The 27480-nt window shown below is 36.3% G+C and overlaps 1 protein-coding gene across 2 annotated transcripts in view; it reads right to left on the minus strand.

Annotated features, from left to right (window-relative positions):
• The window catches only part of LOC137637509 (lactadherin-like), a 208947-nt gene extending 193622 nt beyond the window's left edge, over window positions 1-15325 (minus strand). The window contains exons 1-2 of one of the 2 annotated variants that reach the window (XM_068369680.1): window positions 15142-15325; window positions 14538-14632 (exon numbers count right to left, since the gene is read on the minus strand). In XM_068369680.1, coding sequence (XP_068225781.1) covers window positions 14538-14632; window positions 15142-15185 — 139 coding nt within the window. In that variant the 5' untranslated portion in view covers window positions 15186-15325. Of the gene's footprint in view, window positions 1-14537 lie in introns of both variants that reach the window. The other variant, XM_068369679.1, reaches the window with a different exon arrangement.
• Window positions 15326-27480: the final 12155 nt, after the last annotated feature.

Raw genomic sequence — 27480 nt, forward strand, 5'->3', positions numbered from 1 at the left:
CCGCTGGGGAATGGACCTCGGGTACAACTAGCCTAGAGTGTATAGCCATATAGATATACATTGAGGGAACTGGTGCAATCCTTTTTAGTGCAATTGTATTACAGAGACAATTGTATAATCAGTTGTGCGTGTCTGTAAAATCACTCAACAATCGCAAGAATAATTTGCCTATATACTAAAAGTATATGTCTAAAAATCCACATCTTGTGACAGTGAAGTTGGAGGCTCAGTACATTTCGCGTATGTTGATAAGCAAGTATTAAGTCCCCAGGCAGGAACACATATTTTTATGCGTGATGAATATATTTCCAATAAAAAAAAGTATGGGTAATTAATAGCTTAATGTAATAAAATACTTTTTTCAGCTTTATTTTGCTTCATCGAGTTTCCAATAAAAAAATCCTTGTCAACTAACTTTTAATAGTTTTGCTTATTTCTACCGCATGGGTGTCATTGTCCTTCGTCTATGGAAGCTATTTTTATTTTTTTTACACAGTACCTTACAGATAATTGAACAAAAGGGGAAATCTAAATTCATAGAAAGGCTAGTGACTTACTAACAGCAAAACTGAAAGAACGTATGGAAACCTTTTTTGGTATCAGAATAGGTGAAAGAAAGGACTCTATAGTAGTTCCCAACAGAAATTCATTAAAAATAGAAATATCTCAAGAAAGGGTAATTTGTGCATTTCCCATCAAAACAGTAAGAACACTTTCAAAATCTGTAATTTTCCAGTCTAGAAAAGTCTCAGTGAAGAATTTGTTGTCTTGAAGACGAATGTATAGTCGTGCATGTAAAAATACTGCTTCTGTAGGCTACTGCTGGACCTGGGCTGGGGTTTTAAACCCTCCGAAAATGGTGTAGTTGCCTGAGCCACCAATTTTTCAATAAGTTCACTTTTCCCGTGATTCGAGGAAACCAAGAACAACTCTAAACAACTGGAAAATGGGACATTGTTTCAGGAGGCTCAGACAACTACACCATTTTGGGAGGGTTTAAACACCCAGCCCAGGCCAAGCTGCTGCCTAACAGTCAGAAGTTCATTACAGATTTTAATTTTTTTTTCTTCATTTTTCTTTTAGAAAAGCAACCTCTTAGTACTGGGGAGTAGGCTTCTTTTATTTGGTAATGAAACTTATGAGTTCAAAGGTCATGTGTTTTTATTATGCACGACTATACATTCGTCTTTAAGCGAGTGTGAGTCTCATCACCGTCTCGGTCAGTGTTGAAATTTAGGAGGGAATCGGTACCTTCGAAATTCGAAACACGTCTAATATAATGATAAACATCGTCATATTCGTTAAAGTACTGTATTGTACAGGGCTCAAGCTGTAATTTCCAGTCCTTTCTCTCTCTCTCTCTCTCTCTCTCTCTCTCTCTCTCTCTCTCTCTCTCTCTCTCTCTCTCTCTCTCTCTCATCTTATTATCTTATAAATTTGCATTTTAGATAAACTATGCTTTTGTTTTCCATCTGAAAAATAATGAAGTTGGAATTTATATAAAATTTCTGATAATTAGATAACCATCTTATTTGGAAATGCATTAATTATAATAACTCCTAAAAGTAATCATTATATAATAACATGGAATAACCTCAACTCTTCTCTATAAAAGTTTCCTTGTTCTCTGTTCTTGGGTAGTGCCATAGCCTCTGTGCCATGACCTTCCACTATCTTGGGGTACACTCGGGCACACTATTCCGTCTTATTTCTCCTCCTCTTGTTTTTTAAAGTTTTTCATAGTATATATATATATATATATATATATATATATATATATATATATATATATATATATATACATATGAAAGATTTATTCTAATATTGTTACTGTTCTCAAGACATTTTATTTTAATTGTTAACTATTTCTCTTATGTTTTCCTTATTTTCTTTCCTAGGTGGGCTATTTTCCCTGTTGGAGCCTCTGGGCATAGCATCCTGTTTTTCCAACTAGGGTTGTAGCTTAGCTGGTAATAATAATAATAATAATAATAATAATAATAATAACAATAATAATTACCAAAAACAAATCAAAATTTAATATACCCTTACAGCCAGTTATTATTATTATTGGTAAACATCGACCTCATTTTCCTGACCTCGCAGTTCTGATTGTGTAGTTCTTTTAAGTAGAGCAAATCATATTGTCATGTCATGATATTTCAAAGAATCATTCTTTAAAAAGGACCCTTTTTTTCGTTGAAAAATAAAAAAGTTAATGAAAATTAACTCTACAATCAAACATATATTCATATGTGCTAAGTCAAGAGGAAAAGGGTTTGGCAAAGTGTGAATTTTTTTTTTTTTTAATGCAGTAAATTTGTTTACACACAATTTGAATGAAATAAAATAATTGCTGATGGAATATGGTGGAAGATACGAATGATTAAGGAATAGGGATAAGAAGGAATAGTAAAGGGAATGAGGAAAATAGGGAAGAAGGGCATAATGAATAAGCCTCAACATAAAATGAGGTGAACAGTAAAAGGCGGAAATAACAGATAGGAAAAGAAAAAGGAAATTGATAACAGAAAATACTGAATAAAATGTAGAAAGAGATAAAAAGGAATAAGAAGGGAATAAGAATTATATGGAGAGAGGACAATGCAGAATAAGGGTTTAAGAAAGAAATAAGAATCGACAATTATGCTCCAGAAAGATTTCAGGATAAGACGAAAACTGCATTCACATTTCAATTTTTGATATTTGCTGTAAGACATCTGATTCAAATAGAGTTTTTTACGTAATTTCTCGTCAGGACGACATTATTTAAAAGATGGAATTACACTTTAAAAGGCTATACACAAAAAATAATTGGAAACTGGGATTAATCAACAAACATTGATAAATGAAAGCTTCATAATTATTTTTTTTTAATTTCAAAGAATCTTAAACGATATCGAAGTACTTGATTTTATACTATTAAAAGCATTTGATTGAAATGCGAACATTTAAAGTCGCCTATAGAATTAGTAAAGGAAAACAATATTAAAGAACCTATAAGAAAAAGTTCAATGTAGCCCTATAGTAAGCAATACAGTAAATGTAAACACGAATATATTCAAGCCTAGTAAGCAGCATTGAAATTTGTTACAATTGTATGCTCCATTTCAGTTATTAAAACTTTCGATGTTGGTCTATGTAACCAAATGAGGGAGGAAAATCATCAATAGTGAAGGAAATGCTCTATAGTCAATTCTTTTTAGTGAGGCAGATTTGCACCGACTCGCAGCGGTGCCCTTTTAGCTAGGAAAAGTTTCCCGATCGCTGATTGGTTGGACAAGATAATTTCAACCAATCAGATAGCAGGAAACTGTTCCGAGCTAAAAGGGCACCGCTGCGATTCAGTGCAAATGCGCCTCATTAAAAAAAATTTAATATAGTTATAGAGCTCTGATCTTCATGTTCGTTAAAGATTTGGAGAAAATGGAAAGATTTCAATGATGAATTTAAGACGACTGAACTAAAAGAGAACTTCGCTATTATCCATGATAATAATCTTCCCATAACGGGAAAGAAAAGCACAAAACTTCAAAAGCATCAAGACATTTCACTTTTAATGATTACAAGTGAGGAACCCATGTCAACGTAGAAATATATATCAAGCCTAAAAACCTATCTCCAGTTGCACATGGGATCCGTTGTACTTTTGATGTACATATCCAGGTCTGGGTGTACTCCCAGAATATGACAGAATTGGACAACAGCAGTTTTGCCTGAGGAAAACTTAAATCCATTCACATCAGCCCATTGAATAATTTTCTCAATTGAGAGTTGTAGTTTTCTCTCAACCATTGCCATTCTAATAAAGTGATTCTTCTCTTTTCTCACCGCACGTCCAAACCATCTCAACATTTGACATCTCACCTAACAGTCTCTTCTCAGCCGCTGAAAAACGCTGTTTGTTTAAGATTTGATTTTGCACATGACTTCGAGTGCTCATTCTACTAAATTCTTAAAACTATTTACAAAATAATCAAAAGATCATCCACAAATAGTGTTGAGAGAATATCTTGAGGAATGACTGAGGATATCCCATTAATACTAAGTGCAAATAGAATTACACTTAGCACACTATGAATGGGTCAGCATCAAATATCATTTAAAGACACTGTATACCAGAAACTTAAAATTTCAACTTACAAAATACATGCAAGATGTAAGCGTCAATTTTTATTCTGATTTTTCCTTACTCGGTGAGTTTGAACTTCAATTAATGGAAGTATGAAATATCCAATGCCTTTAGATGATATTCGGTAAGATATGGCCGACAACTATCCCATTTTTCAACTTGGATGTGAATAGAGACGATTACTTACTTATGAAATCTCTTCTTTTCCTTTGGAAACGGGAACGTTCTATGAATAATCAAAAAGATACATTCTGCTGAAATATTTTAACATTTACAGCTTAAATAGAGAGGCGAATAACGTTTAAATAAATAACCATGAAGATGCATACCACAAACACAAACAAACAAGATCTTATGTGTAGAAACATACTCAGAATGAGTCCCACCAGTGACTTCTATACCTTTAAAAAGAGAACAAATTCTAAAGATGTTAAAACAGAAAAGTCAGATGATAACGCGAAATCGCATGACAATGAACGGAGATAGATCGTTCGTGCTTGCCTGACACGAAATAGCAATAAATTAATTATGTCCGTTATACCCAGGACACGAGTGCTTTTAGTATAATTAGTTAGAACCACGCAAAACCCAAATCTCAATACGTCTCAACATCTGCCCTAAATGCTATTCATGTTGATGTAATCAAGGAAATGGGCCTTACATTATACGTTCAGTGAAGCCACAACAGATACAATATATCATTCTAACCGATTAAACCACGCAACTGACCTCGTTACTACTACACTATTTTTTTCTGGCTCAGTCATATCATTATTAGAATACAATTACCTACTGTTGTAAATAGGACAGTTTAAAATATGAAACAGAAGAAAAGGATGTCAAAATTATTATTATTATTATTATTATTATTATTATTAATGGCCTAACTACAACCTTGGAAAAGCAGAATGCTACAAGGCCAAGGACTCCAATAATGAAAGCACCCCATTGAAAAAAGGAAATAGCAAATGAATTATATATGATAAATGAATAAAAAAAACTTATATCTTAAGACCAGTAGCAGCGTTGAAACAGATCTGTAATATATAAACATTAGAATGAGTATTACTATTATTATTATAATTATTATTATTATTATTAGTAGTAGTAGTAGTAGTAGTAGTAGTATCATTAACATTACCATCATCATTATTATTATTATTATTATTATTATTATTATTATTATTATTATCATTATTATTATTATTATTATTATTATTATTATTATTATTACTTACTACACCACAACCCTAGTTGGAAAAGTAAGATGCTATAAGCCCAAGGGCTCCAAAAGGGGGAATAGCCCAGTGATGAAAGGAAATGAGGAAATAAATAAACTACAAGAGAAGTAATTATCAATCAAAACAAAATATTTCAAGAACAGTATCAACATTAAAATAATTCTTTCATACATAAACTATTAAAACTTCAATAAACTTGAGGATGAGAAATAGCATAGAATAGTGTGCCCGAGTGTACCCTCAAGCAAGACAACTCTACCACAAGACAGTGGATGACAAAATTACAGAGGCTATGGAACTTGAGACTTGAGAACGATGGTTTGATTTTGGAGTGTCCTTCTCCTCGATGAGCTGCTTACCATAGCTACAGTCTCACTTCTACCCTTACCAAAAGGAAAGTAACCACTGACCAATTACAAGCAGTAGTTAACCTCCTAAGCGAAGAAGAACTGTTTGATAATCCTAGTGTTGTCAGGTGTATGAGGACAGAAGAGATTATGTAAATAATATGCCAGACTATTCAGTGTATCTGTAGGCAAAGGGAAAATCAGCCCTAACCTGGGTGAAGGATCCAATGTAGTACTGTCTGGTCAGTCAAAGGACCCCATAACTCTCTAGTAGTAGTTTCTCAACGGATGGCTGGTGCCCTGGCCAACCTCCTACCTACTATACGTTCATAGAATTTAAAAAACGTTCTATTCCACTGCCAGATTTGGAAGATCATTCCACCTCCAGGTCACAGATGGAATTAAACTAATATAATACTGCGTGCTATTGTACCTTATGAAGGAGATTAAATTACTATCAACACGGGGTTCCACTGAGGTAACACAGGGAACATTTACCATGGGACTTGACAGACTTTCAAAAATTATGTTTATTGATGCTTTCAGCAAGGAGATGTATTGCCTTCGATAAGGCAAAACCATTGTTGCATCTAGTATGTTACACGCTATCTTGACAATTGAATACAATAAAAATCTTTCCACCAATTTAACATAAATTTACTAAGTTGCCAAAATGATGTCACACTCAGCATATTTAACGATGTGTACTCGCAAAGGAAAAAATAAACATCGGTGGTGGAAGAGAGAACTTTTATTGCACAAGTCATAAACAATTCTTTTACTTCTCTTAATGGTAAAGGATTACTTTTGTACATACGACGAAAACGAGTATGCAAATTCTTGGATAACTTTAACTAACTAACTATATATATATATATATATATATATATATATATATATATATATATATATATACATATCATCATCATCTCCTCCAGCACCTATTGATGCAAAGGGCCTCGGGGTTAGATTTCACCAGTCGTCTCTATTTTGAGTTTTTAATTCAATACCTCTCCATTCTTCACCTCCCACTTCATGTTTCATAGTTCTCCGCCATGTAAGCCTGAATTTTCCAACTCTTCTAGTGTCTTGTGGAGACCAGTTAAATGTCTGATGAATTAATCTCTTTTGTGGAGTGCGAAAAGCATGCCCAAACCATCTCCATGTACCCCTCATCAGGATCTCATCCATACGTGGCACTTACATAATCTCTCTTATAGTTTCATTTCTAATCCTGTCCTGCCATTTAACTCCCAATATTTTTCTGAGGGTTTTGTTCTCAAATATACTAAATTTGTTAGAGATTGTTTCATTGCCATAGCACAACTCATGTTCATGCAGTAACACAGATCTCAAAAAAGTGACATATAGCCTGAACTTTATATGTAATCTCAGGCGCTTTGATTTCCAAATTTTACCTAACCTAGCCATTGAATTATTTGTTTTTCTATCTTTCACTAAACTCCTTCTGCACCATCTCCTACTGGTCTACGCATTACAAAATCCATGAGGAGGATAAACAACACAGACGACAATGCATTCCCTTGGAGTACTCCACTGTTAACTGGAACTTCATTTGATAGTATTCCACTAACATTAACTCTGCACTTGCTGTACTCATGAACAGACTTAATCAAATTTACATATTTAAGAGAAATTCCATAATAACGCAGGACTCTCCACAAATTTGGCCGGGGCACACGATCAAAGGCTTTTTCATAGTTCACAAATTATATCAAAAATGGATTTCTATATTCTACGTATTGCTGTTCAACATGGCACGAAATTAAAATTTGGGCAGGACAACTTCTTCCTTTTCTAAATCCTCCTTGTTCATCTCTCAGCCTTTCATCAATATTTCTCTCTAGTATCTTCAGAATATGCATACGATATATTTTCATGAGAACTGACGTGTGAGGCCTATGTAATCGTTGCAATCAATCCGGTCTCCTTTTTTTGCTCTTTTCACCAACACGCCTAATTCCTATTCAACATGTTTGGCATCCTCTTTCCTCATTCTACAAAATAATATTGTAAGTATTCTGGGGGTAACTTCATTTTCAGCCAGTACCACCTCAGCAGGGGCTTCCTATCTACTGAGTTTTTTAATGATAGCTTCATCTTTAAACACACTGACTTCATTTATAGGCACATCAAGGTCTTCATCAGCTTCAGGTATATCTATCAAATTATTCCCTTCATATATCCTATTCATAACCTCACTAAAGTGTTCAATCCAACGTCGCCTGTCTTCATCCTCTGTTGATATAACAGAGCCATCTCTCTTTTTGTTGGGTATATGCTTCTTCTTTTTGCCCATGTAGATATTTCCTTAATACATATACTGTATATATATATATATATATATATATATATATATATATATATATATACATATATATATATATACATATATATATATATATATATATATATATATATATATATATATATATATATATATACCGTGCTTTGACGGTCGAAGGCGTTGAGAGGTTCTGAACGACTACTACCTTCTCAGGGAGGGGGTGGACTCCTTAAGGAGTGATGTGATGCCATAAGAACGATACTTTATTGACCAAAAGGGCGTTCTGTTGTAGGTGGTAAATCACGATATGTAGGTGATGGAGGAGTTCCTCTTTGGGGGAAGAGGACACAAGTATGTCATCCAAGTAACATACACAGAAGGGGAGGTCCCCTAAGATGCCATCCCTTAGGCATTGAAAAGTGGTCCAAGCATTATGAAGGCCAAAATTGGAGTAATTAAAGGTGTATGAACTGAAGGGTGTGGTGATGGCAGTCTTGGAGATGTCTTCTGGGTTCATAGGCACCTGATAATACCACTAATGGGGACCATTTTTTAAGGACAGGACTTTGACATTCATACCACTTAATAAGGAGACTTTGGACATCTCCAAACCACTTAGGATTTTTGGCTCTGACCTTTGGTTTTGCAACGGCCAAGTGATTTATCCTGAAAATTAGTGTTTTTCAAACTCTATCTCCTCCTTCGATAATTAATATTAAGACCTGGGATTACTACCCTATATAGTCCTAATGTAGACCTCCAATAATATGAAGTGGTTTTTTTTTTCTAAAAGTAATTTTTTTGCTATATATGAACCCTAAAAATCAGGGGAAACAATTAAGAATAAAATATGAAACAAAAATTGAAAAAAGGGGCAACATTTGATTGTTTTATAATGTCTTTCTAAGTTATATACCAAATTTCAATGCTATATCTTTTAAACTAAGCGAGAAGATGGAATTTGAAGGTCAATAAGTATAGTTTTGAGATACGGGCGTTCAATGTTTTTCTTTATATTTTTACAAAGACAATTTTAATAAATCATGATTATTATGAATTTTATGCTCCTTTTTGGATATTAATAAACCAAAACATCTCTCTCCCTCACTAATTCCGCTAATTTTGCTGATATTACCCAGTTCTGAACTCTTATTAGAGTGAATTTTCATCTTCCTTATATTAGCGAGATGTTGAAATTATCTTTTCCTCTTTGGCATGATGAAATTCTTGCCGAAACAAATAAAAACAGACGCAAAAACGAGTAAATGTCAGAGGTCAAACTCAAACGTGTACTCTCTATGAGGTTTGTGCTCGGACTGAGGGCCGAAGGGTGCAATTACCATGTAATATATCGTCTTGTGAGTCATGGAATCTATACAGATGACACTGGTCACAATTTGTTTAATAATAAAATGTAACAATTATCAAAATTTACGACAACAGAAGAAATACTGCATTTTCTTTTGGGGAACAATGTTTTTGGTTTATTGAGTTACCTTTACTAATTACCCTGTAACTATGAAAGTAAGAGGAATTTTGACATTGACAAAATATTTTGTATACGTATTCTCTATTACCATATGAATCTCAGTGAATTTTTTCAGGATTTTGTGTTTTTCTTCCTATACCACATATATTAGCATACCGGCTGGCTCTCTTAAGGAGGTCGAGCATGGAGAAAACCTTCACTTTATGTAAGACGTAATGTCAGCGATGTTTGGGATGGGGTAGTAATCCGACTCTGTCTGCATGTTCAGGAGCATGTAATCCCTACACAGATGCAGAGAGCCATCTTTCTTCAGGGCAATGTGTAAGGGTGACGACCAAGGGCTTGTGGCCTTTTGGCGAATGTTTGTTTAGCAGCTGCCAAACGATCTGATGCTAGACGCCCATACAACCTATACTTTTTTTTTTTTTTTTTTTTTTTTTTTACCAGGGCTTAATATCAAATCTAAGGACATGACCAAATAATTCATCAAAAGCAAAGATGGATTTCAGTGGGACTTTTGGATAAGTCTGAAAGGACTTTTCAATTGCTTCACACATACAACAATATATCAAAATTACAAAATAAGGTATCTTCAAAAGACAAATCATTAGAATTCTCAATAGTTGCTTCATCACAAACTAATGCTTCTTTACAAGACAAGTTAGCAGAATAATCAGAAGACATGACATCACAAATCAAGACAAGCTAGTGCAACAGTTGATAGCAGAATCATTATCACGAACTATCATATCCTTACAGATAAGACAGTAAAACAATCATCAGTGGATGCATGAATATCACAAATCGAGTCTTCGAGAGGTAAGTAGGTAGAATAAACAACAGTGGAACATAATCACAAACCAACACATGATTGTCAGATTTTCAAGTAGAACTCTGAGCTTTCTGACGAGTCCCAGTACTCAAAGAAAATAGAGCAGACAAATCTGGACAGAGAGCCTCCATCTCCTGATCAAGAATAGTCTCTTTAACCATCTTCAGTCAGACATCAACTTTCTCATCTACCAAGTCATTGCCAAGCAGAAATTGAACGCCATTAATAGCCAACTTGGAAACGACACTAACAACAACAGGCCCTGACAACCAGTCACAATGAAGATCCTTATGATGCTAAATTGCCACCACCAACCCCACGAATAGGAGAATACTCCAAAACAAACGAATTCTCAATCATAGGGACAATTTTCCTCAAAACATGTGATTGAGCACAACCAGTGTCACGCATGATCCAAACAGGTGCAGTGAACCACCATCAACACTCAAAACACTTTGCAGAATATGGATGGAAAACGTTGTCAACAGCTCTGAAACAAAAACAGGAATTCACAAGCTTCCTGTCAATTACATGGTCATCGTTAACATCGAGAGAGAGAGAGAGAGAGAGAGAGAGAGAGAGAGAGAGAGAGAGAGAGAGAGAGAGGTTACAATGATTTTGGATGTCTCAAAGACATTTTAGTCTATGTGTGGGGACTTCATTTGTTCTTGGGTAGAGCGAACAAGTTTATTTAGAGAGTTTTTATGAACTTGTGTTACTTATTCTTGAATTGTTCTATCATTGGTTACATTTGGAAAGTTTATTGCCCTTGCACACAAAACTTTCTGGTGTATGATACAGTGCAGGACAATAAGTGAAGCCAGGTTAATATTTTGAGGCCCCAGTCTACATTTCAACAATCCTACTAGACCATTCTTTTTACCTGCCATTGCAGGACCCCTTCTATTATAATGCAAACGGCATATAAATCTACGTCATGGTCGACACACGTCATTCTCCACTAAGTTGCCAGGTCTTAGTTTCCGTTCTCACCTGAATGACCACAACATTGAGATGAGATTTCTTGATATAAAGCAAGATGATAATACGGAGTAGATGCTTGAATTCATTTTTCCTAATTAGGTCTGTGTCTCAAACTCTGATGGTTTTGGTATCACATAAATCAGAAGCCTTGTTCATTAGTTATATTAAAAAAGGAGGGTGTTATGGACCTTGAAACAGATAGAAGCTTGTACTGCTTCCAGTCTATCTACATCCTTCTGATTACTTGGAGTACAAAACTGGACTCCGTACTCTAGATGTAGTCTTACTAGTGATATGTGTAGTGAGTAAATGAAATTTTCACAAGCCCTTGAGAGAGAGAGAGAGAGAGAGAGAGAGAGAGAGAGAGAGAGAGAGAGAGAGAGAGAGAGAGACATTTCATGGTAAGAATACAAAGAGAGGAAGGATCTTATGCCTTTGACCGTGTTAATCATGAAGCCCTTATTTTCAAACTCAAACAGTTGGGAGTGAATGGGTCGTTTCTTAGTATTATTATTGATTTTTTAAGTAATAGACCTCAAAGATTTGTTGTTGATGGACACCGTAGTGAGTATAAGAATGTGATATCCGGTGTTCCACCGGGTAGTGTTCTTGGCCCATTACTTTTCATGCTATATACACATGACATATGGTTTGGCCTAGAAAACAAGCTTGTTGCCTATGCAGATGATGCTACTCTCTTTGCATCAATTACATCCCCTGAATGTAGATCTGGGGTTGGTAAATCCCTTAATAGAGATTTAGCTAAAATTAGTGCATGGTGCAAATTATGGGGTATGAAGTTGAATCCTAACAAAACTCAAAGTATGATTGTAATACGTCAAGGACGGAGGCTCCTCAACATCCAGATCTCAGTATTGATAATGTTTCTTTAAATTTGTATGACTCTTTAAAAATTTTAGGTGAGATTCTTGACAGCAAATTTACTTTTGAGAAACACATTAGGTCTGTGTTTTCTTCAATTGCACAAAAAACTTGCTTATTGAGAAAGTCTTTTAAGATTTTCGGTGATCACTCTATTCTGAAGAAGTGTTTTAACTCTTTCATTCTACCTTGTTTTGAGTATTGTTCTCCTGTCTGGTGTTCAGCTGCTGATTCACATCTTGATTTGTTGGACAGAAACTTACGGTCTATTAAATTTCTTATTCCTGATCTAGATATTAATCTTTGGCACCGTCATTCAATTAGTTCATTATGCATGTTGCATAAGATTTTTCATAACTCTTTCCATCCTTTACATTCAGATCTCCCTGGACAATTCTATCCTGTTCGTAATACTAGGCAGGCAATTAATTCTAATAGCCAGGCCCTCTCCATCATGAGGCTCAATACTACACAGTATTCTAGAAGTTTTATTCCTGCTGTTACTAAGTTGTGGAATGATCTTCCTAATCGGTTGACTGAATCAGTAGAACTTCAAAAGTTCAAAGTTGGAACAAATGTTTCTATGTTGACCAGGCTGACATGAGTCTTTTTATAGTTTATATATGACATATCTGTTTTTGATGTTGTTAATAGTTTATATAGGACATATCTGTTTTGACGTTGTTACTGTTTTAGAATGATTTATTGTTAACTTGTTCTCATCATTTATTTATTTCCTTATTTCCTTTCCTCAATGGCCTATTTTTCCCTATTGGAGCCCTTGGGCTTATAGCATCTTGCTTTTCCAACTAGGGTTGTAGCTTGGCTAATAATAATAATAATAATAATAATAATAATAATAATTGAGAGAGAGTTACAGGGAGTTATATGCATTTTTGTCTCAATGACTTTTTCATCCATCCTTGGAGTCTCCATTAGTTCTAGGGTAAAGCGAATTAATTTAAAAGTTTAGAGTGTTTTATGATCTTTTGTAACTTATTCTTGTATTTGTTTAAGATGTTACTACATTTGGTGAAAGTCTGTTCCAAGTATTTGCTATTTTTTATGAAAAGAAATGACCACATAGAGTGGTGTTGTATCTTTTCAATGCCAGTTTGTATCTGTTACCTCTGGACTGATTTGTGCTAAGTGTGAAGAAATTATTGTAGTCTACATTTGTTATTCCTTTTAGAATTTTGAATGTCTCTAATAGCTGTCCCCTTAATCGTCAAGTTTGTAGATCAAATACGTTAAAACGTTCCATTCTCCACCAATATCCAAATTGTCTTTGTGTTGGAACTAGTTTGGTGGCCCTAACTTGTACTGCTTCCAAACTATATATATTTTCTTCTGTATGCTTAAGAGCTCAGAAGTGGACCCCATAATATAGATGTGGTCTTACTAGTGATTTATAAAGCTGCAATAAAATGTCATTGTTTCTATATTGGAATTGTCTCTATATAGCCTACTAGTTTCTGGTTTTTTTTTTATGTTCTGTTTGGTGAACTTTAAATCTTTGCTAATAATAATGCCAAGATCCTCTTCCTGGTCCACACTTTCTATTTCATTACCCAAGGGTGAGTATTTTGTTTGTGGGTTACTATAACCTATGTGTATAACTTTGCATTTCCCAAAGTTGAAAGGCATTAGCCACTTTCCCCAGAATTCTCCTAAATTAATTAGATCCTCTCTAAAGGATTCTACGTCTTCTGAGTTAGCAGCATTTATGCCTAGTTCAGTATCATCGGCAAATTGGCTTTTATACTAGTAATCCTATATCTATATCGTTAGTGTATGTCAAAAATAGCAATGGGCCAAGGACGGATCCTTGAGGTACTCCGCTTGTAACAGCTGCCAACTCTGAGGCTTCTCCATTGATTACAAATCTCTGTTTTCTGTTTGTAAGCCAATCTTTATTCCATTCAGCTGGCTTATCAATGATACCTAAAGACTTATATGACAGAGAACAATAGAATGAGATGGTATAATTCGGAGAACCTTAAGAAAGACAAAAAGAAAGATAGAGAGAAAAAGATGTTTAATAAAGACCCTGAGAGAGAGATATGCTCAATAGACCTGGTGATAGAGAGAGAGAAAAATTTGTAATTCTTTGAAAAAAGAGAGATATTCATAAGACTTTTAGAGAGAGAGAGAGAGAGAGAGAGAGAGAGAGAGAGAGAGAGAGAGAGAGAGTTACCCATAAGTAAAGATGTGTTAGTCCATCGCCGTTAGATTAGAATTATTAGCTTTAACAAAAACTTTCCAGACAACTTTGGGTTAATGTTTAAGATTGCAAGCTGACTGTTGCCTTAGTTGACTTACCATGTGGACTGTAGCTCTCAGGTGCTTCAGTGTTGATAGGAGGCAGAAAATCCACAAGATCAAGGTATACGGGTGAATCTTCCTGCATGTCCTCTCTATAAGTAATCATGGTTTTGTTGTCAACTCCAAAATTCCTATGGTCCAATTGACTTTTTACAGGCAGTATAAACCCCTCCTCTTCTTCCATCCCCTCCCTTCCACTTTGGGTTCCCTCTTCTGCAATCTCAACTCTTTTTGATTCCTCCTCTTTAGCCTTGTCTAAATCAGATCCTGCTTCCCCATTTGTTTTTCCTCCCATCCTTTCTAATCCCGGCTCACCTTTGCCTCCTTTCCCCCTTCTTCTTTCACTTCTCTTCCTTCCCGTTTTTCTACTTTTTCCTTTCTCCCGCCTTCTCTCACCACTCATTTTACTTGTTTTCTGTCTTTTACCTAAGGATTCATACTCCGAACCTTCTCTGTCTACGTGCACCTCTTGCTTTTCTCCAGAATGACTATCAGCATCTGCTTCTGGTACCTCTAAATGTCTATCTCCATCCCCATCTACATTTGCTTCTCCTCCTACCAGTACTTCCCCGAACTCCATTTGGACTATGGTGTCTATTACCTTTTCGTCGAGCCTTTCCTGTTGGAGAAACATCTCGATTTCATCTTCTACGGTGGTCGGGGGAGACTCACCTTGCGTTTGAGGAGCAGTTGCTGCAGTAGAGGGAAACGGAACAAAGAGAAGTAATAGAAGGAGGGGTAGCACAAGTTGAAGCAGTATTCCCGAAGAAATTCTGGTATGAGCCACTGACCATCCAGCTCCCCCTATAATTCCCACTCCCTCTCCTCGGCCTCCACTAAGCGTTAAAGCGTGCCACACCCCCTGTCAAGTAAACAATAATTTTAGATCGATAAATATCTTACATTAGTACAGCAGGTAGAAGATAAATAAATAGCCTATTCACAAAAAGCAAAACAAATAAATGAAAGGCAGACTTACCACTCCACTGAAAAAGTTTATTTTCTAACATTATCCAAATACACACAAGCACAAAACACATACATACACACGTATATATATATATATATATATATATATATATATATATATATTATGTGTGTGTGTATATATATATTAGGTAAAGCAGCAAGAGCAGATGGGCTAACGATTGATTAAATATTGAATAGGGGAGATTTCATATTAGTAAAACACTCTGACTTTTACCAGAACGTCTGCAAGAATGCTCTGTACCTACAGCTTGGATAGACTTTATCATGTTACTAATTAGCAAAAAGGGAGACACAAAAGGCCTGTACAATCACCGCCCAATATATAAAATATTGACAAAGCTCATATTAGGCCGAATGGAAATGCAGCCAGACTATTCAAATAAGAGAGCAATAAGGTTTAAAAGTAGGTATTCTACAGCTCACCATATCCATGTAATTATCAAACGAATGGAAAAATCAACTAAGTATAATAAAATACTATGTATGGCAGTAATAAACTAAGAAAAAGCTTACGATTCTGTCAAATCTTGAGCAGTAATGAAAGCCTTTGAAACATAAGGAATAGATGAATCTGATGTTAGAACACTTTAAGAAATCTATACAGGAAGTACAAATCTAAAACTACATAAAGATAGTGAGAAACTCCTGACTGGGAAACGAATTAAACAGAGAGATCCTATCTCTCCTAAATTATTCACTTGTCTAGAAGTTTTTTGAAAACTTAGATTGGGAAATTGTAGGAATCAATAATATTGGGGAGTACCTTAAAAACTTTAGAATTGCAGATGGCATCATTCTGTTTAGTGAATCATGAAAGGAAATGCAAAAGATGATAGAAGATTTGCATAGAAAAAACAGAAATGTGGGACTGAAAATGAAAATGAGTAAAACTAAGATAGTGTTCAATAAAAATGCAGAGAGACAACAATAAGGGTTATGGACGAACCTCTAGAGATTGTTAATGAATATACAGTATATACTTAGGACAGACAGTATTTCCTCAGTATATGAGTCTGAAATTAAAAGAAGGATAAACATGGGAGGAAGAAATTTTGGTAAACAAAATGAAATTATGAAAAGAAAATGCCACTTCCTCCAAAAAGTCAAGTATATAATCAGATGGTCCTACCGGTAATTTACTTATGCATCAGAAACTTGTAGCCTTAAAGATCTCCTTTTAAATATAAATTAGTTACAAATCAAAGGGCTATGGAAAGAATTGTATTGGGAACATCAGTAGGAGACAGAAAAAGAGCAAAACTAAAGTAGAGGATATTCTAACAACATGTAAGAAAAAGAAATAGACATGGGCAGGACATATGATGAGAATGACAGATAATAAATGGACATTAGGAATAACAGAATGGGTCCCTAGAGATTACAAAAGAAGCAGAGAAAGGAAGAGAGGACGATGTATTGACGAACTAAGAAAGTTTGCGGGTGTGAACTGGGATGGAATGACTATAAACAGATTATCATTATTACTATTATTACTTGCTAAGCTGCAACCCTAGTTGGAAAATCAGGATGCTATAAGCCCAGGGGGCCAGCAGGGAAAATAGCCCAGTGAGGAAAGGAAAAAAGGAAAATAAAATATCTTAAGAATAGTACCAACATTAAAATAAATATTTCCTACAAGACCTTTGACCTGCAATGGACTAGTAACGGCTGATGATGACGAAGATGATATATGTATAAGTGTGTGTGTTTTATTTCTTGTTAGGATAAGATTTTCGTATATTTTAGGTTGAAATGGGTTGTTGGTGTTTTTAATGTTGTTAGCTTTATTAAGTATATATTTAAGGCCATAGTTACTTTTAAATATCCTTCCTGTTTTGGAGTCTAGTTGTATAATGATGAAGATAGAGAAATGTTTGTGCTGAAGAGTCTTTTGTCATTTGGATTAAAGGATTATACAAAAAATAAACTGATGTGGGGAGATGCTCAAATGCAAGAGGCGAATGACTCAAGGCATACAGAGAGTCAGTAGTATGTGTTTCCATCAACCAATCGTCCACACAGCAAATCTTGGAAAAAAAAAAAAACTTACTGCACTAAAAAAAATTGACAAACGATAAGCAATATCCAGACACCATGATTTATATAGATATACACACATAAATCACCATCATCATCATCATCATCTCCTCCTACGCTTATTGACGCAAAGGGCCTCAGTTAGATTTCACCATTCGTCTCTATCTTGAGCTTTTAATTTAATACTTCTCCATTCATCACCTCCTACTTCACGCTTCATAGTCCTCAGCGAAGTAGGTCTGGGTCTTCCAACTCTTCTAGTGCCTCGAGGAGCCCAGCTCAACGTTTGATAAACTTGTCTCTCTTGAGGAGTGCGAAGAGCATGTCCAAACCATCTCAATCTACCCCTCATCAAGATCTCATCCAAATACGGCACTCGAGTAATCTCTCTTATAGTTTTATTTCTAATACTGTCCTTTCACTTAACTCCCAATATTCTTCTGAGGGTTTTATTCTCAAATGTACTAAATCTATTGGAGATTGTTTCATTGTCATACCATGACTCATGTCTATAGAGTAACACCGATCTCACTAAACTGATATATAATCTGATTTTTATATGTAACTACAAACATACACCCATATATATATATATATATATATATATATATATATATATATATATATATATATAAATATATTTGTGTGTCCCAAGCCCTGAAAAGGAAAATATATATAGATGTGTACATGATAGTATGATTTTATATAGTGTGATCACTGACCTTTTTAAGAGTCCCATGACTCTTATAAAATGATATGTAAGATCATTGGATTCTCTTACTGGTGACATGTCTTAAAATTAAAGACTTATGGGTGACAGTATATTTCCATCACAGAGATTTCGACAAATTTAGTAGATTCATCATATTGACAGTGCCACTTGAACTCTCACAATATTAATAAGGTACCCGTCTATGCAATCACAAACTTTTTGTAATAATTGAAAAACATATGTTATGATATATCATCAATCTGTTGACAAGGGACATCATAGGTGTCAGGAGTAGTACACGTCTGTTTGAGTATGTTGTGAGTGAAGTAGTACTTTAATCTGGTTTAACAAAAGTTCAAGATGCCTAGTTCAGCGAGGTTTAACACAGCAGACATTGCTGTTTCAAGAGATGAAAACAAAGGAGCAGTAGGTTACAGTGGTGTTGAAGAAGATTATAGACAAGAACAACAATTGTAGGACTTAGAATATAGGTTAGATAATCTAACTGAGTTATTAAGCAGATTATTAGGCGAACGAGGAGAAGGGCAGCACACAGCTACAGTATCTCTGAAGCACATGAGCGAAGTTCAGATGCGCACAAGTGTAAACGCACATCCACAACCGAGTGTGGGTACTCAAAATTCCGTAGTTTGAAAATTGCCAGAACTTCAGGCAAGTGTTAGGCATTTCGACAACCAATGGCCTTCTGAAGGGTTTCAAACAATCAAAGTGATTTCGAGAGACTCTGAAGTGGCCACATACAGGTGGTTAGAAAAACAAAAAGCAATACATGTAATTAGGTAACAAAAAGATGCTCTGACAATGGAGGTAATGTGTTGGCCACAGGACAATCTAAGATATTACACCGAAATAAAGTGAAGTTTAATTGGGGAATATCTCTTGCCCAATACAAGAAAAGGTGATATGAAAGAAAGTTATTAACCAAAAATTTGAGTAGGTGAGTCAATTTTAAGTTTTGCTACACGTATAAACAGGGATTGCAATAGTTCCGCAACTCGAAATGCCAACCCCAATTAAGAGGAGGCAGAGGAAGGATACCACGAGGTAGAGCAATGCCCTCCCTGCATGACAGCAGCAGCAGTCGATGAAGCAGCGAGCACGAGCAGACCCGGCACAATGGGGCGGGGGTCAACTGGCATGCAGCAAGTGGCACCTATCTCGGTACTCCTAACCTCACCCGTGGCATTAGAGATGGCAACAGGGCGCAACGGTGTTTCAAGCAAGGTCTTTAGCTTGTGCCACCCATGGCGGTGCGGATTCCTAGCGATTAGGATAGATCCGCCAGACTAGTCAATCCAAACCTTGATTGACATGGGAACAGTGTTTTGTTTCTTGAACAAGGAAGTTCCTTGAGCCAGTTACAGTCAGTAACACCCATCATCCTCAACAAGCAAAGAGGAAAAACATACAATGATAGTCAACTTTTAGGTGGGATCTGTGAAAATTGGACATGATTTTTTTTTATCATATGTAAATTAAGTATTCCTCCTATCCAAGGTTTACAAGGTCTTGACTTTATTATGAATAACCAAATATTGATTTGTGGGGAAAGAGGAAAAATGAAAATTATGTCAGGCGGAACCATACTGCCAATATAAAGATATGGAACAGTAAGTGCCTGTGTGGGAGGGGAGTGACAATTGGGGAAGGTAACCGGGGTACTTGAAAGGACAAATCGTATCCCCCCAAGTGCTTACGTGTATAACAGTGAGTTCGTCTTGGACTCTTCCATAGGGAACCAAAGTTGTTGTTAAACCACATAAAAATAAATGCACATAGTCTTAGACGGCTTGTCAAAAATGAAAGGGAAAAAGGCGGAAATTGCGCTAATTAACTTCCTTTAGGAAGTGGTTCTATGTGTGAGTTGGAGGTGTGCAAAATTACTGATGATGGGATCTTGGGAGCCAAGACTACAGCCCGCACAAATGAATGCTCTCAGAACTTAATTAGGAAAGCACGAAAAGAATGTCCGCCAGAATAGCAACCTGTAGTTAGTAACATTGCCAATGGTTAATCCAATGTAATTGCAATTGGAGACCAGCCACTAGGTTGGATTGATCAATTTCCCTTTAGCATTGAAACAGGAAGGTGGAGCTGATCAGGTCAAGGCCTTAAAGGGTACCTGTTCATTTCCAAGGAGAGATAGAAAGAGAAATTAGTGAATTAAGGGAACAACGGACTATCGAGTAGAGCGAATCCCCCTGGGCTTCTCCAATTGTAGCAGTAAGAGAAAAAGATGGCTCATTAAGATTGTGTGTTGATTATAGGAAGTTGAATGCAGTCACTAAGAACAATGCTTTTCCATTATCCTTGATCGAATAATCACTTGTAAAGGTATGGAATACTATATACGTTACAACTATTGATTTAAAATCTGGATACTATCAAATACCCATTCAGGGAAAACGGCATTTATTGACAACGGCCATCTATTTCAGTTTAATATTCTTCCTTTTGTGGTTGAAAATGCTCCCAGTCATTTTTCTAGAGTAATGATAGCAGTGTTACCTCCTTTAATTGTCCAAATTGTCCTTGTTATTTTGATGATATAATGATTACAGGGTAAAAGGCAGAAACATTGTAAAGCATTCATAAAGTCTTAAAAGCATTGTGCCATAATAGTATGAAAATAATTTCCTCAAAGTGCAAACATTTCTGTAAGCAGGTCGAATCTTTAGGTCATATAATAATCCCAGAAGGTATCCAACCCTGCCCCAGTAAAGTAGAAGCTATCAAAGATTTCCCCAGGCCACATACCCTTAAGGAGGTAGCTGGTTTCCTTGGCCTCGTAGTGTATTACCGTAAATTCATAAGAGGTTTTGGACAAATAGCAAGACCCTTGGATGCCTTAAAGAAACAAAAGGTAATATAATGGGGAGTTGAAGAAGAAAGGGCCTTTAACCAATTGAAAGCTATCATAACTAGCAATGGGTTACTCGTATATCCATAATCTGATCATCCGATTTTGGTGAAACAGATGCGAGTAGCGCAGCTATTGGTGGGATGGTTTCTCAATGAGACGATGAGGGTGGGAAGCAACTCTTTAGTTTGGTTTCTAGGGCATTAAAATGGTCAGTAAAGAATTACAGTGCTGTACCATTGATTGAGCGGCATTGGCCATTCCTTAGGTTCTGGAGAGGCATCAGTTCTTTTTATAAGGTCAGCCGATTGAGTTGCGAACTGATCATCAGCCCTTACTTGATTTATTTTACAAGGGAGACTTGACGTTTAGACAAGCGAGGTGGACTGGAAGATTGTTAGAGTTTAACGTGAAGGGTTCTGTCACATGGAAGGTAAAGCTACCAAAGTAGCTGATGCCCTCTCCAGAGGTGCAGTAATAGGAGTAACTACTAGGTCATAAAAGAGGAATGAAGAACACACCCAAAATATTGAGTCAGTCAATAAAAACAGAAAATAGGGAAGTTTTCCCGAGGAACGATTGGGAAATGGGACTCATAAGAGAGAGAGAGAGAGAGAGAGAGAGAGAGAGAGAGAGAGAGAGAGAGAGAGAGAGAGAGAGAGAGATGGCCAACGTGAATGTATGTGGGAGTATCCAGAATTAGTGCTCTGATGATGCAGGTGTGATTGACTTATGAGGTTGGGACATGAAGGAAGTCCAAGACGGAACAGAAAAAAAAAAAAAAGAGTGATGGATGAAAAGAATGCAAACAGTAATTAAAAGTGGATCAGACAGTTACCCATCCTTTTTTAATGTTCCTCGTGAGAAATTTTTTATAGAAAATTATATCTTATGAGAAGAGGGGAGGGAAATTTTGTGCAGTTATCCCTTCTTCCCTCTTTAATTAATCGAGCCATTCAAATTGTCCTATGCAAGTCCGTATTATTATTATCATTATTATTATTACAAGCCAAGCTACAACCCTAGTTGGAAAAGCAAGATGATATAAGCCCATGGGCTCCAACAGGGAAAAATAGCCCAGTGAGGAAAAGAAATATGGAAATAAATAAATGATATAAGAATTAAAAATTAAAATAGATAATTAACATATAGACTATAAAAAGACTTATGTCAGCCTGTTCAACATAAAAAAGATGCTGCCACCTTTTTACTTTTGAAGTTCTACTGATTCAACTACCCAGTTAGGAACATCATTCCCCAACTTGGTCACAGCTGGAATAAAACTTCTAGAATACTGTATAGTATTGAGTCTCATGATGTAGAAGGCCTGAATATTGAAGTTAACTGTATGCCTAGTATTATGAACACGATGGAACTGTCCAGGAAGATCTGAATGTAAAGGATGGTCAGAATTATGAAAAATCTTATGCAACATGCATAATGAACTAATTGATTGACAGTGCCAAAGATTAACATCTAGATCAGGAATAAGAAATGCAGGGCATTTGGGGATTGATAGAACATGAAGGAGAGTATGCGACTCCTTCTTTAGGTTATGAATAAAAAACATCTATAGAAAAGTATATGAACTGTTGGCATGCTTTTACTGTTTCAAAGACCATAAAAACACTGTACCAAAAGCCAGATTCCTGTTAAATTTTATAGGGTGCACATGGACGTGGTAGAACCCTTTCCTACTGGTTTAATACAACATAAGTATATGCGTGTATTTGTGGACGCATTTACTCATTACAATTATGCTTACGCAATGTTAGATAAATCAGCAAATTCATTACCCCAAGCACTGTGCTCTATCATTACTGGGTTTGGTTACCATAAACATTTTGATAAGTGATAATGGTTTTGATTTTATAAGTATGGTGACGAAATGGTCACAGATTTGATAAACATTGAACACTTCAGTGACTGCAAATAGGCCTTCATCTAATGACTTAATGGAATCTAATAATAAGGAAGTGGGGCAAATATTACATCACATAGTGGCCGATGACCCCCCTCATTGGCACATTATGCTTCCTACAGCTGAGCTAGCCTTGAACATTGTATATAATCATCGCTCAGATACACACCTTAATATTTAGTCTATAGACAGGATCCTGTGTTACCGTATACAATCCTGATAAATTCACAAGAGTTGCCGAATTATTCAACTGAACAATACCAAGTATATTTGTTAAATCGGTTAAAGGGTGTAATGAGCACCACGTAAAAGTTTTTGAGAAAATCTAAAGTAAAACACAGACATAGTATGATGGACGGTTCAAAACATCACCGGTCAAGATATTTGTGGGCGAGCGTGTGTATTCAAAATGATTACAACATAGAAAACAAACTAGAGCCAGCACATTTGAGTCCATACCGAGTAAAGATGGTTAAATCTAGCAAAGTAGTGATACAAAACCTTATTAGTAGAGCAGTGTCTGAACATCATCAGACACACATACATGTTGTTCCGGAAGATGTAGTTTTCAAAAGTGTCAATCAGAGTGTACCCGCTTTTCCCTGCATAGGCGATATTCCCGGAGTTGGTGAATAGGATTTTTTTGTTTGAACAGACATCATTTCTTCTTTTGACATGTGTTATAGATAAACTTCATGATAAAAATATGTTCTCATGTGTGTGCTTGATGTAGTGAACTAAGTGCTGTAACAGTATTGCTGTGTCTAGCAATAGATATGATATACTGCTGAGTGAGCGTGATACAAACACAAAGAGGTCAATTGTTGCGGGGATCATGGCAGTTCCTGAAGGAGAAGTGGCTACGGGATTAGAGTTCAGCCTGGATACGAGGCAATGTTAGAGAACGTGTAGATGTGAATATCTTACTGTTAATTAAACTTATAATAATGGAAAGGCGAGGAAGCTGAATGATTTTCTTTGGAAACTGATAGTGACTACCAACACTGATGATAGTCACAAGTGCAAGCGTAATAGCGATTTTGAAAATGGTAAATTGGAGATGGTGGTTTGTGTTGCGAAATTATGACGTAAACCCCAACAAGTATAATTGAGGGATGAAGAAATGCCTATTCCTACCACTATCCTACCTGTTCAGGCCCATATTGCCTGCAACCAGAGGGAAGATGTTGATGAGATTGTATAAAACCGATATTGATATTTTCTCTTTGGTTACTCTATACTATAATTAAAAAGGCCATAAGAAGAAATTACTCGAATTATTTTCTATTTATTGTATACATTTTTATATACAATATTTAAATTTTCATTTAAGAGTAAGATGTCTATTTTTTTATGGTAATTTTCCTGTATATTTTATGTTGCATTTCCGTCTACAATATGGTTTGTCCTACCCGGATTGGTTTGTCCTCCCCATATCATAGACTAGAGAAGGCAAGGGCACACCTCCTCTGGGAGTGAGGAGCCTGTGGGGGGGGGGTGGTAGTAGTATCCCAAGCCATGAACAGCAAAATATATACATAAGTATGTTAGTTTAACATTATACATTGAGATTATTGGTCTTTTGTTAAGAGTACTATGACTCTTCTCAAGTGATCCATGAGGTCACTGGACTCTCTTATAGGTGATTTATCTTAAAGACTTATAGGTGACAGTATTTTTTCCATTAAATGGAGATATACACAGAGCAACAAGCTCTCATAAGATTAACAGGGTACTCATCTGAGGGTATCCTCACTGGGCAAATTGTAATTACCAACTTTTGTAATTCAGGTTGCTGAATGAAGACTGATTAGCACTACCCGGCTAAAAGAAATACTGTAAATCCATCTCCAGTCATAGCCAAACAGTAACTGGAAAATTGATGATTTTGCTCAAAAGAACAGGCGAGATTAAACCACCCCACAAAATTTCATGCAGCTGCAAGAAATGGTTCTTATCCATTGACATAGTAGAAATATTAATTTAAAATTACCATTCTGTGTCCAGGAGAGTGACTTTGGTAGAATGGAACAACAAGCAACAGTGTCTACCGACAACCCTACACCCATATCTGCATCATGTAAAAACAAAAGCTTAGTGACATGGGAGGCCACTGCCACAAGTGATGGTCTACTTACACGTTTTTTGGCCACTGATAACCATCCACACATTTCTTCACAGCAGCCCCGATTCTGGAGTGGTAGTAGCACAACTGTAGCTGATGGGAATCAGCGAGTGGCTGGAAAGGGTCATTGGTTGGGCCATGAGCAAGGGGTGGCATATGTGGGTGGTCGGCAGCTTTGTCACCGATCCGGCGTGTCAAGGGGGGATCTGTGTCTTACCGCATTCACATTGGCTTCAGTCTGTTTTCAATAGTTGTCCTCTTCATAAGGAGTGGAGGCGTTGATGGTGGTCTTGAAGGTGGTGACGTGGCCGTCCATGAGGGAGTCGACTTTCTTCATTATGTCTTTCATGGCCAAGTTATCAATATCACGGATGTCATCGAGGACAGGTTTGGTTAACTGTTGTACCCAAAGGGTACGAGGTAGGTTCACTTCCTGTGGAAAGCCGTCTGCAGCAGGTTATAAGTTGGCAATACTGGTCATTTCCCTGAGGGCGAGCGAAGCCTTTTGGTAGTCCAAGGGCTATTGAGAGCGCTAAAAATTAAGTTGTCTATATGGGTGGCTGGAAATGGTGCGTACTGCTCCATGAGATATTTTTCTAGGACGTCATATGCTAGGGGGCGTCCCCTAAGTCACAAAGGCAGTGGGAGATTTCAGGGAAAGTGTTCTCGGGGACATAGTCTGCTTTGGTGCTTGAGCAAGTCACATCCTTGATGTACAACTAAACTTCAGCGCACTGGAACCAGGCGAAAGTTTCTCTTATGGTGAAGGGTGACATTTTCAATGCTGTAGTGTGGGTCGCAGAGTTCATTTGTTTAATGTGATAGATATTATGAACATAAAACAAACATGAGGATATTTAACACTAATATTAGTAAATCCAAGAATACTAGAAATCTCTCTCTCTCTCTCTCTCTCTCTCTCTCTCTCTCTCTCTCTCTCTCTCTCTCTCTCTCTCTTTTCATGATAATATAAACTTATAACTAATTCTATCAATCATGAACAAATTAGTTTATGTATTTTCGTCATAAAAACACACGAAATCTGTGATTAAGGACTAAATTCGTGGTTATATACAATTCTTGTTCGGTAGTTTTATCATCAAGCAAGAAAATTACAATACTGATGTCGAAATTAATACTCAAGTTTGTCAATTTCTTAGAGCAACTTGCGTTTGATGGTAATTCAACTAAAATGTTTAAAAAACCTCATGTCTCTAAAATCGGGAAATGCTGTCACGCCATAATGCATTAATGTATTAGAAGTGTTTTCCAGATAGCTATCTGGATTCTGATAATCGTTATGTCGTGTTTAATCTGTATAACTTTCTGGTCAGCAGATCATTGCTTAGTGTTTTGCTTATGTTTCATGACTAAGCCGGTAGGGGTTTCTATACACATATTCATCATTTTTCGTCCTCAAGGCTCGAACTTTTATAAGTCGTGGGTGTGTTTGGGGGCGTGTAATTATATCATCATCATCTCCTCCTACGCCCATTGACGCAAAGGGCCTCGGTTAGATTTCACCAGTCGTCTCTGTCTTGATCTTTTAATTCAATACTTCTCCATTCATCATCTCCTACTACGCGCTTCATAGTCCTTAGCCATGTAGGCCTGGGTCTTCCAATTCTTCTAGTGCCATGTGGAGCCCAGCTGAACGTTTGGCGAACTAATCTCTCTTGGTGAGTGAGAAGAGCATGCCCAAACCATCTCCATCTACCCCTCATCATGATCTCATCCACATATGGCACTAGAGTAATCTCTCTTATAGTTTCATTTCTAATCCTGTCCTGCCATTTAACTCCCAATACCCTTCTGATGGCTTTATTCTCAAATCTACTATATCTATTGGAGATTGTTTCATTATCATACCGTGACTCATGTCCATAGAGTAATACCAATCTCATTAAACTGATATTACTAAACTGATATATAGTCTGATTTTTATATGCAATTTTAGGCGATTTGATTTCCAAATTTTGTTTAACCTAGCTATTATCTGATTTGCTTTTTTCAATCTTTCACTAAACTCTAATTCTAAAGACCCTGCATTTGAGATCATAGTTCGTAAATACTTAAATGATTCTTCCTCATTAATACTTTCTCCTTCAAATGATATTTCATCTTCTATTGTATACTCCATTCTCATAATCTCTGTCTTTCTTCTATTTATCTTCAGCCCAACCTCGTGTGATATTTCATGCATTCTGGTAAGTAATCATTGCAAATCCTGTGATGTTCTACTAACAAGGACAGCATCATCAGCATACTTTAGGT

The sequence above is a fragment of the Palaemon carinicauda genome, unplaced genomic scaffold, assembly GCF_036898095.1.
Source record: "Palaemon carinicauda isolate YSFRI2023 unplaced genomic scaffold, ASM3689809v2 scaffold8, whole genome shotgun sequence".
Classification (NCBI taxonomy): Eukaryota; Metazoa; Arthropoda; class Malacostraca; order Decapoda; family Palaemonidae; genus Palaemon; species Palaemon carinicauda.